A 12,206-nucleotide genomic window follows, 5' to 3' on the forward strand; every position below is an offset into this window, starting at 1 on the left:
GGTTCAACTCTTAAAACAGAATTTCTCTCAGTGCTCAATTGCTTTGATGAGTCCATAGGAACAGGAGTCAGCCAGTTGGCCCAACGTGGTTTGAGGACGCTAGAATGTATGTCGTGGTACTGAATGACCCTTATTTTTAATCTGGGATAATGTTGACCAGGACACCAGGAGACTCCCTCCCCTTTCGAATCAGGCGACATGATCTTTTACGTCTATCTGGAACCTTGGTCTGACATCTCATCCAAAGGACAGCACCTCCTACAATGCAGGACTCCCCAAGAACCCAAAACCTTCTGACTCAAAGACAAAAGTACTAGTGAGAGAGACACTTAATATGTTTGTGTTTATGCAAATAAATACATATATTCAATTTAATCACCTTATGATATTGGCAACCATGTTTTTTTGATCATAAGATCGCTAAATTGAGTCTGTGTTGATTAACACCATCGGTGCTAATTAACACATCACAAAATTTACTTCTCCCCCCAAAAAAAACAAATAATAACTACCTTGCTGACAAATTTATTTTCTGTGTGGACCTACGTTCCCAGATCAGCCAGCGGGCCGTGTTGTCTGAAGGTATACCTACCACTATTGAATGTACTGCTCCTATTCTTGCACATGCCAGCATTGCATAGACCAGCTCCGGGATCATAGGTAAATAGATGGCAACTCTGTCTCCTTTCTGCACCCCTGTATAAAAGCAATGAGATATTTCTGCTGTTTATTCTTAAACCTTAAACTTGTATGATGAAGTCAAAGTCTTCAGGGGCTAGAAAAAAACTGGAAGGTTTTAACTAATTTGAGGTTTAACAAATAAGATTTTAAGTTGACTAGTTCCCGGAAACCTGAAACTTCAAGGTCAAATTTAAGATCAGGTATAATTGTAGAAAATACTTCAATTTGATTATTTTTTAAAAAACATTTTAGGGTGTGCAATTATTTAATCTATATTTTTCTCCCCATGAGCACACGTCTCTGTGCTTCTGGTCTGGCCTTGTATTGCTGGGGTGTGAGTAACTGGCCCATAAAGCCATTATTCATGTGTGAGCCCTGGTAGTGAGTGAGTGTAAATTTACTGCGAAGTGTCTCTCAATGTCTTATTGCCATGCTTCTTCCATTGTCCCTCTGTCGGTCAACCATTAAATATTGTACAACAAGAGGCACCTGCCTCTTGCTTCTGCTCTTCCCTCCCTCCCCGTGGAGAAGTATCTCATTATTCCCTCAGAAACCTCTGAAACTGACTGCACAGAGATTTGTTAGTGAGAACTCACAGCAACTCCAGCTGCCGACTAGAACAACAATTCTTGACTAATTCCTGGAAACCTTCTCTGGCAAAAAAAAGAACGAACGAATGAGCAAAAGGGAAATCATTTACCCAGAGAGCGTAACACATTAGCAAATTTGCAGACTTGCTTCAGAAGCTGAGAGTACGTGATGGTGGAGCAATCGTTGGGGTCATTCCCTTCCCTGCAACAAACCAATACAAGGAATATGCAGTTATACCTTTCCAAAACAAAACAAGGTCACAATAGGTTGGAAGGCCACAATTCCAGCTGGTCTTAACCTGTGAGACTATTTTGGTTTAAAATTTAAGATTGCGCAGAATTGTGGTAAATTCTTCAATTCAGACTGATATTATTATTATTATTATATTGGAAAGATAGTTTTTCTGCCATTTTTACCAAAGAAACCGGATTCTTGCAGTTGACATAGCACCTTATCACGTCGTTGAGACCGCAAAGCACTTCACAGAATATATAGCAAAGCAGATCGATTGTGTATTTTGTCGGCGAAACACAACAGTCAATTGAGTACAGCAGTGGCCCACAAACAGTCGTGGATTGAGTGACCACATTTTATTTCAATTTTTATCATGCAGTTTTTTAAAAATTCTGAAGCTGCAAATCAAGCGTTTGCCACAATTCAATGCTTTCTTAATTTTTTAGACAAAAATGATACCTTACAGGCCTCAGCTTGGTGAAATTCCAAGCACTGTGAGCTAAAATACAACACTTCTTACAAACAGGAAATTGGTACTTACATAGCTAAACAACTGGTAGCAGTTTAGTATGGCTGCTATGCTAAGGGTAGATCTGAGACATCTGTCCACATGGGGACAGCGTGGAAATCTTTAACTAAATTGGGATTCAATGGTGTAATTTCTGACCAGTAAAAAAAAACATCACTTATAAGTGGAATTCATCATCTTTACAAAGGTGCTAAAGCACCTTTCACATCAGGAGGACATCTCACGGGATTTACTGTAAAGTGGAGTGACTGTGTATTTTAGGCAAAAAGATAAACAACAACAGCAACTTGCATTTATTTTGGAGTCCTGTAGCTCAGTGGTTAGAGCACTCGCTTTGTAAGTGAGAGACCTGAGATCAATTCCAGGCAGAGGGCGAAACCTTGGGCAAGTTTCCTTACTTCACACAGAGCCTAATAATAATCCCTCCAAAACCTAAAACAATAATAAATTAGTCATTTTCAATCTACGACTGTTTGTGGGACATTGTTGTGCGCAATTGGCTGCCGCGTTCGCCCACAAATATACAGTCAATTCACTTTACAGTGTGTTCTGTGAAGCGCTTTGGGACGTCCTCCCGACGTGAAAAGCGCTATATCAAATACAAGGATTATTATTATTATTATTGATTTAGTGCCCTTCACGTTGGTTAATGAGCGCTTCATAGTGGCTGGGTTGGATGCCGAGCAAGGGATTTACAAAGGGTTATAAAGCTGAACACATCAGTGAGAATGTGAATTATTGTATGGTGTGAATGATGTAGGATCTTTCATCTTTCACAGGTTTATGTATTCAACTTATTAGACTTGCCAATTAGACTGTGCTCCTCTGTTACTGCCACTCAGTTATCAAGTGGCCACAAACATCAGAGATAGTGTGAAACCAGCAGTGCTGCCAACCATTCAGGAAATAGTTCTTGGGGACATGGTGCTTCACAGACCATTATGCAAGATTCAGACTAGACAGAGCAGTCGATGAACTCCAAATCCAAGGTTTTGCTCAGACCATGGCCTGATGCAGCTAGTCAGCAGTTTGTTCAGACACACAAACTGGATTTCTGTGATATGAGTCAACCGACCATTCAACAGTGAATAAAAGGTTTTCAACTGGAATTTATTTTCCCTTTCCCCAATTTTCATCTCTTTCTATGTTTTAAGCTCTTCCTTAGGTTGAGTTACACAGAATAACACAGCACAGAAACAGGACATTCGGTCCAACCAGTCCATGCCAGTATCTATACTCCACATGAGTATCCACCTTATCACTTCAGCGATACCTCTCTATTTGAAAAGGGCAAAGAATTTCTCTCGGTGTCCTGGCTAACAATCCTCAGATAAAATTGGTCATTCACTCTATGGCGTTTGTAAGATCTTGCTGTGTGCAAATTGGCTGCTGCATTCTCTTACAAAATACATAAAGTCACATCAATTTACAGTATATCTCATGAAGCACTTTGAGATATCTTGATGACATATTAAGGCACTACATCAAATGCAAGGATTATTATTACAGGAATTATTAAATAATAATTATTATTATTATATACATTCCCTCAACTAGGTTACGGTTCCATGAACTACAGACCATCTCTAGTACCTTTATTTGCCACTCTGGTAAAAGGTTAATAAACGGTTCAACACTTCACAGAGAATTGCTGTAAAACTTAGTGGTGTCATTGATGTCATAGCGATGGTGTGTTTGTAGGCATGTTGTTATTTTATAGCGTGTCCAGTTTATTAATTATTAATAAATATCATGCTAATGTTTCTTTTGTGCCACAACACTCATTTAGATTCCATCTGCCTTGTGATTCAGGGAACACCCTGTCAGCCGCTTAGTTGGTAATACTCATCCTTCTGAGTCAAGAGAGACTTTCAGTCTTTGAGCTCACGTCTCAGCTGGCACTCCAGTGATAGAGACAGAGTCCACCTCCAGTGATTCCATGCGACCACAGTTTTGACCACCGCTCTTCCACCCCCCCCACTGCCCCCCGCCACACCATTATGTTTTGATTCAGTCAGTGGATCATTCAATGACATTTTGCATCTAGTCACCCCATCAAGGCCTCGATGAGCAGCAATTTCCTGCAGCTTAACATGGATAAGATGGACGGTGGCTGTCAGTGGTCTGATCGCTTCACTTCAGGGAAATCAAAACTCCCTGTCAGTCCATCCATTGTCATTTCCTGCACCTTCTCTCAATTGCCTAAACATCTCCATTTAGTCTTTCCATTGAACTGGAGAAAGGAGAGGTAATAGTGTAGGCAATAGCAGTTGCAAAATTCTGCACAATCTTGTATTTTAAGGCAAAATGACCTTACAGTCTAAGACTGAGTGGATTTTCAAGGCTTGTCCTCTGGTGAAAACAACAACAACAATCACAAGACTACATTTGTACAGTGCCTTTCACGTCGGGAGGACGTCCCAAGCTGCTGGACAGAGTACCACATTTCAGACCCGAGCTGGGGTTGGGGGGGTAGGGAGGGGAGGGGAAGAGGGGTGACCGATGGCATGGTCGAAGAGGAGGGTCTTGAGGTGGGACTTGAAGGAGGCTAAGGAGGGGGCTCGCAGAGTGACTGGGGGATAGAATTCCAGAGATTGGGAGCAGAGTGGCTGAAGGCTCTCCCGCCAATGGTGGGGCGGGTGGGTTGGGGGACATGTAGCAGGCCAGAGCCGGCTGAGAGGAGGGAACAGGCGGGTTGGTAGGGGGTTAGGAGGTCACAGAGGTAGGGTGGGGCGAGACCATGGAGGGCTTTGTACGTGAGGACCAGGATCTTGAACTGGATCTTCTGAAGGATAGGGAGCCAATGGAGTTGGGCGAGAGTGGGGGAGATGGGGTCATGGAGTTTGGTGCGGGAGAGGACACGGGCTGCAGAGTTCTGGGTTATCTGCAGCCTGTGGAGGGAGAGGTTGGGAAGGCCGACAAGCAGAGCATTTGCATAGTCAAGCCTGGAGGCGATGAAGGCATGAACAAGAGTTTCAGTGGCCTCAGGGGTGAGGTAGTGGTGGAGTTGGGCAATGTTACGGAGGTGAGGGAAAGTAGAAAAGACAGTTAAGGGTCGAACAAGACACCTAGGTTCCTGACTGGCTTTCTACCCCACTCCTCTGCTCGCCCATGCCAAATGGCTAACTCGGGCTTGCTGCATCCCACCACCACGACACCGGCCAATTCATGCCACCTTTGGTGGCCAAGCTTTCAGATCCTATGCACATAACTTCCTGAACTCCATCCATCTGCCCCTCTGTCTGGTAGAAAACATGATTAAGTTGAAGTATATTGGAAGGTGAGATCTGTTTGCTCATGTGTTCTTTTCTGTGGTTAGCTTGGTGACCAATTAGCTAATTGGTTTGCGGATGAAGAGGTAGGTTTTAAGGAAGGACTTGAAGACAGCTAGCGAGGGGATGAGACAGAGGGGCAGATGGATGGAGTTCAGGAAGTTATGTGCGTAGGATCTGAAAGCTTGGCCACCAAAGGTGGCATGAATTGGCCGGTGTGGTGGTGGAGGGGTGCAGCAAGCCCGAGTTAGCCATTTGACAGGGGAGAGCAGAGGAGTGGGGTAGAAATCAGAGAGATTGGCATGTGCTAGGGCTGGAAAGGATTTGTAGGTGTGGCTGAGGACTTTGAAATTGATCCACTTGGAAACCGGGAACAAATAGAGCCTGGTGAGGACTGAAGTGACAGGTATGCTGCGTTTGGAGAGGGTGAGGATCCAGTGATAGAGTTTTGAATAAATTGGAGTTTATGGATGGTGGAGCTGTGGAGACCAGCGAGGAGTGCATTTTAGAAGTCGTGGCAGAGGTAACATAGGCATAGATAAGGGTTTTGACAGCATCCGTGAGTTAGCAACGGAGGTGGGCAATGTGGTGGAGGTGAAGAAAAGCAGTCTTGGTCAGAGACCGCACATGAGGGAGAAAAGAGAGCTGAGGATTGAACTGGACGTCAAGGCCGTGCACTGGTTCAGTGTGTTTGAGAGGGCGGACAAGAAGTTGTCTGACAAGCAGATAGCGTATCTATCACAAAAGCAACCACAATACCAGGAAGTGAGGTCAGCTACCACCAAGATTCATGGGAAAGTAAACAATCATCTAAACTTGATTAGATTAAAACCTGGCAAACCATCATTTTATAGGCTGATTGCACAAAGTGACAACATTCCCTGTCGATCATTACCCTTATGGAAAACAAACCCATGTTTGTGCTAGTGTCGCTCAGTATCAGGCAGTTTAGTCATTCTTTTCAGCCATAAATCCAGTGGAGCACCTGCGAAAAGTGAACAGTGCTACTCTGTCCATTAATAGGCTATGAGGAGCTCTAGTAAAATTGCTTTTTATTTGACTAAGTGAATAAAATACCAAATGCTCTATCGTACAAAAGAGAGAAAAGTATAGAGTTGCACAATCAGCCATTTAGCCAGTTTAAGAATTCCTTCCCTCTCCTCCATAGGAACATAATAATAATAATAATAATCCTTGAATTTGATATAGCGCTTTTCACGTCGGGAGGACGTCCCAAAGCGCTTCATAGAATACACTGTAAAGTGAATTGACTGTATATTTGTGGGCGAACGCGGCAGCCAATTGCGCACAGCAATGTCCCACAAACAGTCATAGATTGAAAATGACCAATTTTATTGTTGTTTTTTGTTTTGGAAGGATTATTATTAGGCTCTGTGTGGAGTAAGGAAACTTGCCCAAGGTTTCGCCCTGCCTGGAATTGAACTCAGGTCTCTCTCTTGCAAAGCGAGTGCTCTAACCACTGAGCTGCAGGACTCCACATAGGAACAGGATTAGGCCATTCAGCCTCTCTATTAGATCGTGTTTCATCTGTACCTCAACTGCAATTACCTACCCTTGCCCCATATCCCATGATACAACAACAACTTGCATTTATATAGCGCCCCTCATGCATGGCAGCGTCCCAGAGCACTTGACAATAGCGGAACACGACACCGAGCCGGGGGGAGGGGTAGGTGACCTAGGTGCAGTCGAAAAGGAAAGTCTTCAAGTGCAACCCAAAGATGGGGTAGGAACAACAACAACAACAACAAGATTGCATTTATAGAACGCCTTTCACGTCGGGAGGACGTCCCAAGGCGCTGGACAGTTGGGTCGGGACCACAGCAGGGGGAAAATGGTCAGGGTGAGGGGAGGGAAGGGAGGGGACGAGGAGGGGGTAGAGAGTTGAGAGGGGAGGTGAAGGCACGGTTGAAGAGAAAGGTCTTGAGACCGGCCTTGAAGGAGGAAAGGGAGGAGGCAGCGAAGGCACTGGGGGATGGAGTTCCAGAACCTAGGGGCTGAGAGGCTGAAAGCCCGGCCACCGATGGGTGGAGAGGAAAGAGCGCAGCTGGGAGGCGACGACTCTTTCGAGAACCTTGGACAGGAAGGGGAGGTTGGAGGTGGGCCAGTAGCTTGATAGCTGCGACGCATCAAGGGAGGGTTTTTTCAGTGTGGGAGTGATGGTGGCAGTTTTGAGGGGAATGGGAACAGAGAACAGAGAAAACGGAAGAAATGCAAAAGGCCAGAGCCAGTTGAGTGGAGGCAATGGGTTGTGAGTAGGGAGATAAGCAGGTCGGAAAGATAGGGCATGAAGGGATTTGAAAACAACAACAACAAGATTCCATTTATAGAGCGCCTTTCACGTCGGGAGGACGTCCCATGGCACTGAAAGCGAGTGTGAGGATCTTGAAATCGATCCGTTCGGCGATAGGGAGCCAGTGGAGCCTGGCTAGAACTGGTGTGATGGGGGTACAGAGGTTAATACCCCTACCTAACAAATATCTATCCACCTGAGTCTTGAAAATCTGAATGGATCCAGCATCCACAACCTTTTGGGGGAGAGAGTTCCACCTTTCCACGACCCTTTGAGTGAAAAATTGCCTCCTGATTTCACTCTTAAATGGATTATTTATTTAATCCATCTCTCCTGAAAATCACTTGTGCTCCTAGAATGCAATTTACCTGAGCCTGAGTGGGAGGGAGGGAGGTCACCGAAAGTGTAGATCTTTAGACAGGTTTTTAAAGCAGAAAGGGAGAAGATGAGGTGGAGGGAATTTGAAAAAGAGTTCGCTAGGGTGGGGCAAAGTTACTTAAAGTTCCCCTGCTGATGGTGGGGAGAGGTGGGCAGAGGGAATGAAGTGGGCCAGAGTTGGTGAAGCAGAGAAAGTGGTCAGGAAAAAGAGTCATAGATGATCCCACAGAGATAGTGTGGGGGAGGATCCTTGAGGCATCTTATCACATTGAAACAGCTCAAAGCACTTTGCAAAATATACTGCAAATATACTATATTTTGTAGGTGAATGCGGCAGCCAATTTGCATGCACCAATCCCCCAAATACATTTTTATTTGGGGAATTGTTGGTCAGGGATCGGGAAAAATTGCCCTCCCTTTTCCAATAGTGCCATGGGATCTTCAACATTCACCTAAACAGGCAGGTGGGACCTCGGTTTAAACATCTCAGCATTCCCCCAGCACTGCACCAGAGCATCATCCTTGATTGTGTTTTCAAAGTCTCAACCTGATGCTTGAACCCACAACCATCTGTCTCAGAGACAAGACTTCTACCAACCGAGACAGGTTGACACTAGTTAATGGGTGGGGGAGGCAGGGAGGGGGGAGCGGAGGCACAATCTAGCTGATGATGTTCAGACATTATTATTATAATCAGGTAGGGTGGGGGGAAGGCAGAATTATTGTATGATTTTTACAGCTCAGGAGCACTCAAGTCAATCGCAAACCGACCCAACTAAGATTTACATAGACTGTACAGCACAGATAAGATCCTATCGGACCAACCAGTCCGTGATGCTCCACATGTGTCTCCACCCATTCTTTACACCCTCCAAAACCCTTTTATTCCCTTATCTCGTGTGTATACCTCGCTTCCTCTTAAATGCATCCATCATCTGAGATCATTATTTCAGCACAAACCACCCAAAAAATCACTGTTTTAAGAGTAAACTTGATGCAAACATGAGAGAGAAGGGAACAGAAAGGTATGGGTGATGTGATAAGGAAGGGTATGGATTATAGATATCAGCACGGACTAGTTGGGCTGAATGGGCCATCCCCATGCTGTATCACTCTACATATCAAATCTTAAACCTTCTGAGTCCTGAAATCACAGTTAGCATTCCTTAAAGCATCTTCGAGGAGCACAGTTACAATGGGAGAGAATTCCTTCAGAGACTATTATTGTCAATGCCATCACATAGAATGCTAACCAGAATTTCAGCCCTTTGGTCTGTTTGAACTATAACACTACACTAAAGTGTTCAACAGAACACAGCAGATCTGTCTCCCATTGGAGATTTTTTTTAAACAACTAGTCTAAAATAAGAGATGGGAGAAATATAACCCTTGCCATTACCAGTAATAAGCCACTTTGTCTCCCTGGTCATGTTGCTGTATGTTTCGGTCCAGGAGGTTGTAGCAGATGTTCGTCGTTGCTCCTTCCATGAACTTTACGTAAACGCTCCCTTTCTTCACATTGAAGTTGTAGTCCAGAATTGCTCCAGTTGGAGGACTTTTCCAGTAAAACTCTTTGGCAAATTCGGCCCAGAATTCTGTGTGAGAAAAGATAGCTATAATATTCCTGCTAACGATCCCAAAATACCTTTCAAGAACTGTGCCAGCAGCTCGCAATGCAATGTCTTGGTTGCTAAAGGAAATGCTTAGACTGAAACTAAGAAGTGCAGACCCATATGTGAAAGGCTCTGTGTCAATGTAAATTGTATGTTCCATTACTAGTCTGTGCTGAGTTAGCTGAACTCGCCCGGGGCAGCAAAGTGGGATCCTGTGGCATAGTGGTTAGCGTGCTCGCCTCACAAGCGAGAGGACCTGGGTTCGATTCCTGGCAGGGCAAAACCTTAGACAAATTTTATTACTCCACATGCCTCTGTTTAACAAGAAGTAAGTAGGAACCCAGTTGTTAGTCGATTGGCAGATCACTTTCTGGGGGTGGTAATCCCTCCACAAAAAAAAATGTGGTCACTCAATCCACGACTGTTTGTGGAACACTGCTGCACGCAGTTGGCTGCCGCGTTTCACCCACAAAATGCACATCATCCACCTTGTACAATATATTCTGTGAAGCACTTTGAAATATCAAAACAAAGTGATAAGGGGCTATATCAAATGCAAGGATTATTATTATTATGATTATTATTATTATATAACCCCTACAATTGACCTCAATGCTACAGGGATTGGCAGAAAAGAATCAGCCAGGGATCTTGCTCCTGATAGTTCTCCAAATACTCTACTGCTATGGGAACTTTAACATCCACCTAAGCCACTAGAACAGGGAGACAGTACATCAATTTAATGTTTTGTTATCTGGCCACAGATCAGGGAGCACAGGGAATGGGGTTGCAGATACTGAAATTGGGCACCAGGTACAAAGATTGAGGGTGGAGGCATTGACGACCAATAGCCCAGGTAATGGGCAGACCTAATGACACAATGTGTGTGCTGGAACATGAGTAACAGAGCTACGTGTATTGGGTGCAGAAATGACTCATGTGTCAGATGCAATCGGCCCACATGCCGCAAATAGACCACCTGTCTTATCATAAGGATAACAGCTTCAACAATACAGCATTCCCTCAGCACTGCACTGCAAAGTCAGCCTCGAGATAATCCTTCTTGTAAATCCATTCAACAATTTTCCCAATACATTCCAATTTCCTCCTCTATTGTCCTCTCATTTGCTCAAAGAGTTACACGAGATACATTTCCGCATGTGGCTGCAACTCTTCAGTAACAGGTTATTGTGTGATATGATTACCAACCTTGATCCTGTCCAAAAACAACAGTAACACACATTACTGGAACGGTCTCTGAATCGAGGTCAGAAGTAAGAACCTTGGCTGGTTTTCCTTTCTCCTTTCTAACAGGAGAACACTGACCTCAATTGCAGCATCCAATTGCTGAGGGGATCAGAGAGAGGAGCAATCGGAGGGAAACAGAGAGAGGAGAGCCAGAACAGAATAGTGAGAGGAGAAGCAAAGAGGAACAGAGAAAGGGAAACCAGAGAGGAACAGTGAGAGGGCCAATCAGAGGGGAACAGAGGGAAAGGAATTGGAGGAGATGAACAACAACAAATTACATTTATATAGCGCCTTTCACTTTGGAAAGACATCCTAATCAGAAATCAGAGTGAGCGGCAATCAAGGGGAACAGAGAGAGGGGAATTGGGTAACAGAAGAAAAGGGAATCAGAGGCAACAGAAAAAGGGGAAATCAAAAGATATGGGGGGGGAATAAGACAATGTTCATAATAATAATAATAATCTTTGCATTTGACAGAGCATCTTATCCCATCGTTGAGTCGTCTCAAAGCGCTTTACAGAATATACTGTAAAATGAATTGACTGCATTTTATGGGTAAAATGCAACCGCCAATTGCACCCAGCAGGGCACCCAGCAGGGTCCTTTACAGTATATTCTGTGAAGCGCTTTGGGACGTCCTCCCGACATGAAAAGCGCTATGTCAAATGCAAGGATTATTATTATTATTATTACAGATATGGTCCAACAATCATGTGACCAAGATTTTTTTTGAGGGATTGTTACCCCAGGAATGTAATCTCTCTTGTGAAGGGAGTGCTCTTAACAAATATGCTACAAGCTCATGTTCCACCACAAACAGTACTGGCTCAGCTGGAATGTCATCACACCCCAACTGGATGGGGAACTATCACAACAGATACTATACCACCAATCGACCAAATAAAAATCCACAATCAAATATCCCCCTCCCTCTTTCCCTCCTTTTTTTAAAAAAAAAGCAGCATTGATACCTGGGGTGATTTCTGTGCAGAAATAATAATAATAATCCTTGCATTTGACATAGCGCTTTTCACGTCTTCTAGATGTCCCAAAGCGCTTCACAGAATATATTGTAAAGTGAATTGACTGTATATTTGTGGGCGAACGCAGCAGCCAATTGCACACAGCAATGTTCCACAAGTAGGGGTGGATTGAAAATGACCAATTTTTTTTTTTTTTTGGAGGGATTATGCTAAAATCAGTGATAATCCAATCGAGTTTCTTTTGCTCTAACTATGAGATCATCTCAATTCCCTCAGTGATATCACCAACTAGTTATATCCCAAGGATCCATCCTTATAATAATATAATAATAATAATCCTTGCATTTGATATAGCGCTTTTCA

At 43.9% G+C, this 12,206-nt stretch overlaps 1 protein-coding gene across 1 annotated transcript in view; it reads right to left on the reverse strand.

Annotated features, from left to right (window-relative positions):
- acss2l (acyl-CoA synthetase short chain family member 2 like) overlaps positions 1-12,206 on the reverse strand; it is a 29,506-nt gene that overhangs the window by 16,412 nt on the left and 888 nt on the right. The window contains exons 2-4 of the mRNA XM_007897254.2: positions 9,399-9,594; positions 1,382-1,473; positions 593-696 (exon numbers count right to left, since the gene is read on the reverse strand). Of these exons, the coding sequence (XP_007895445.1) occupies positions 593-696; positions 1,382-1,473; positions 9,399-9,594 (392 nt within the window). The remainder of the gene's footprint in view (positions 1-592; positions 697-1,381; positions 1,474-9,398; positions 9,595-12,206) is intronic.

Source organism: Callorhinchus milii, unplaced genomic scaffold, assembly GCF_018977255.1.
Source record: "Callorhinchus milii isolate IMCB2004 unplaced genomic scaffold, IMCB_Cmil_1.0 Scaffold2, whole genome shotgun sequence".
NCBI classification, from domain to species: Eukaryota; Metazoa; Chordata; class Chondrichthyes; order Chimaeriformes; family Callorhinchidae; genus Callorhinchus; species Callorhinchus milii.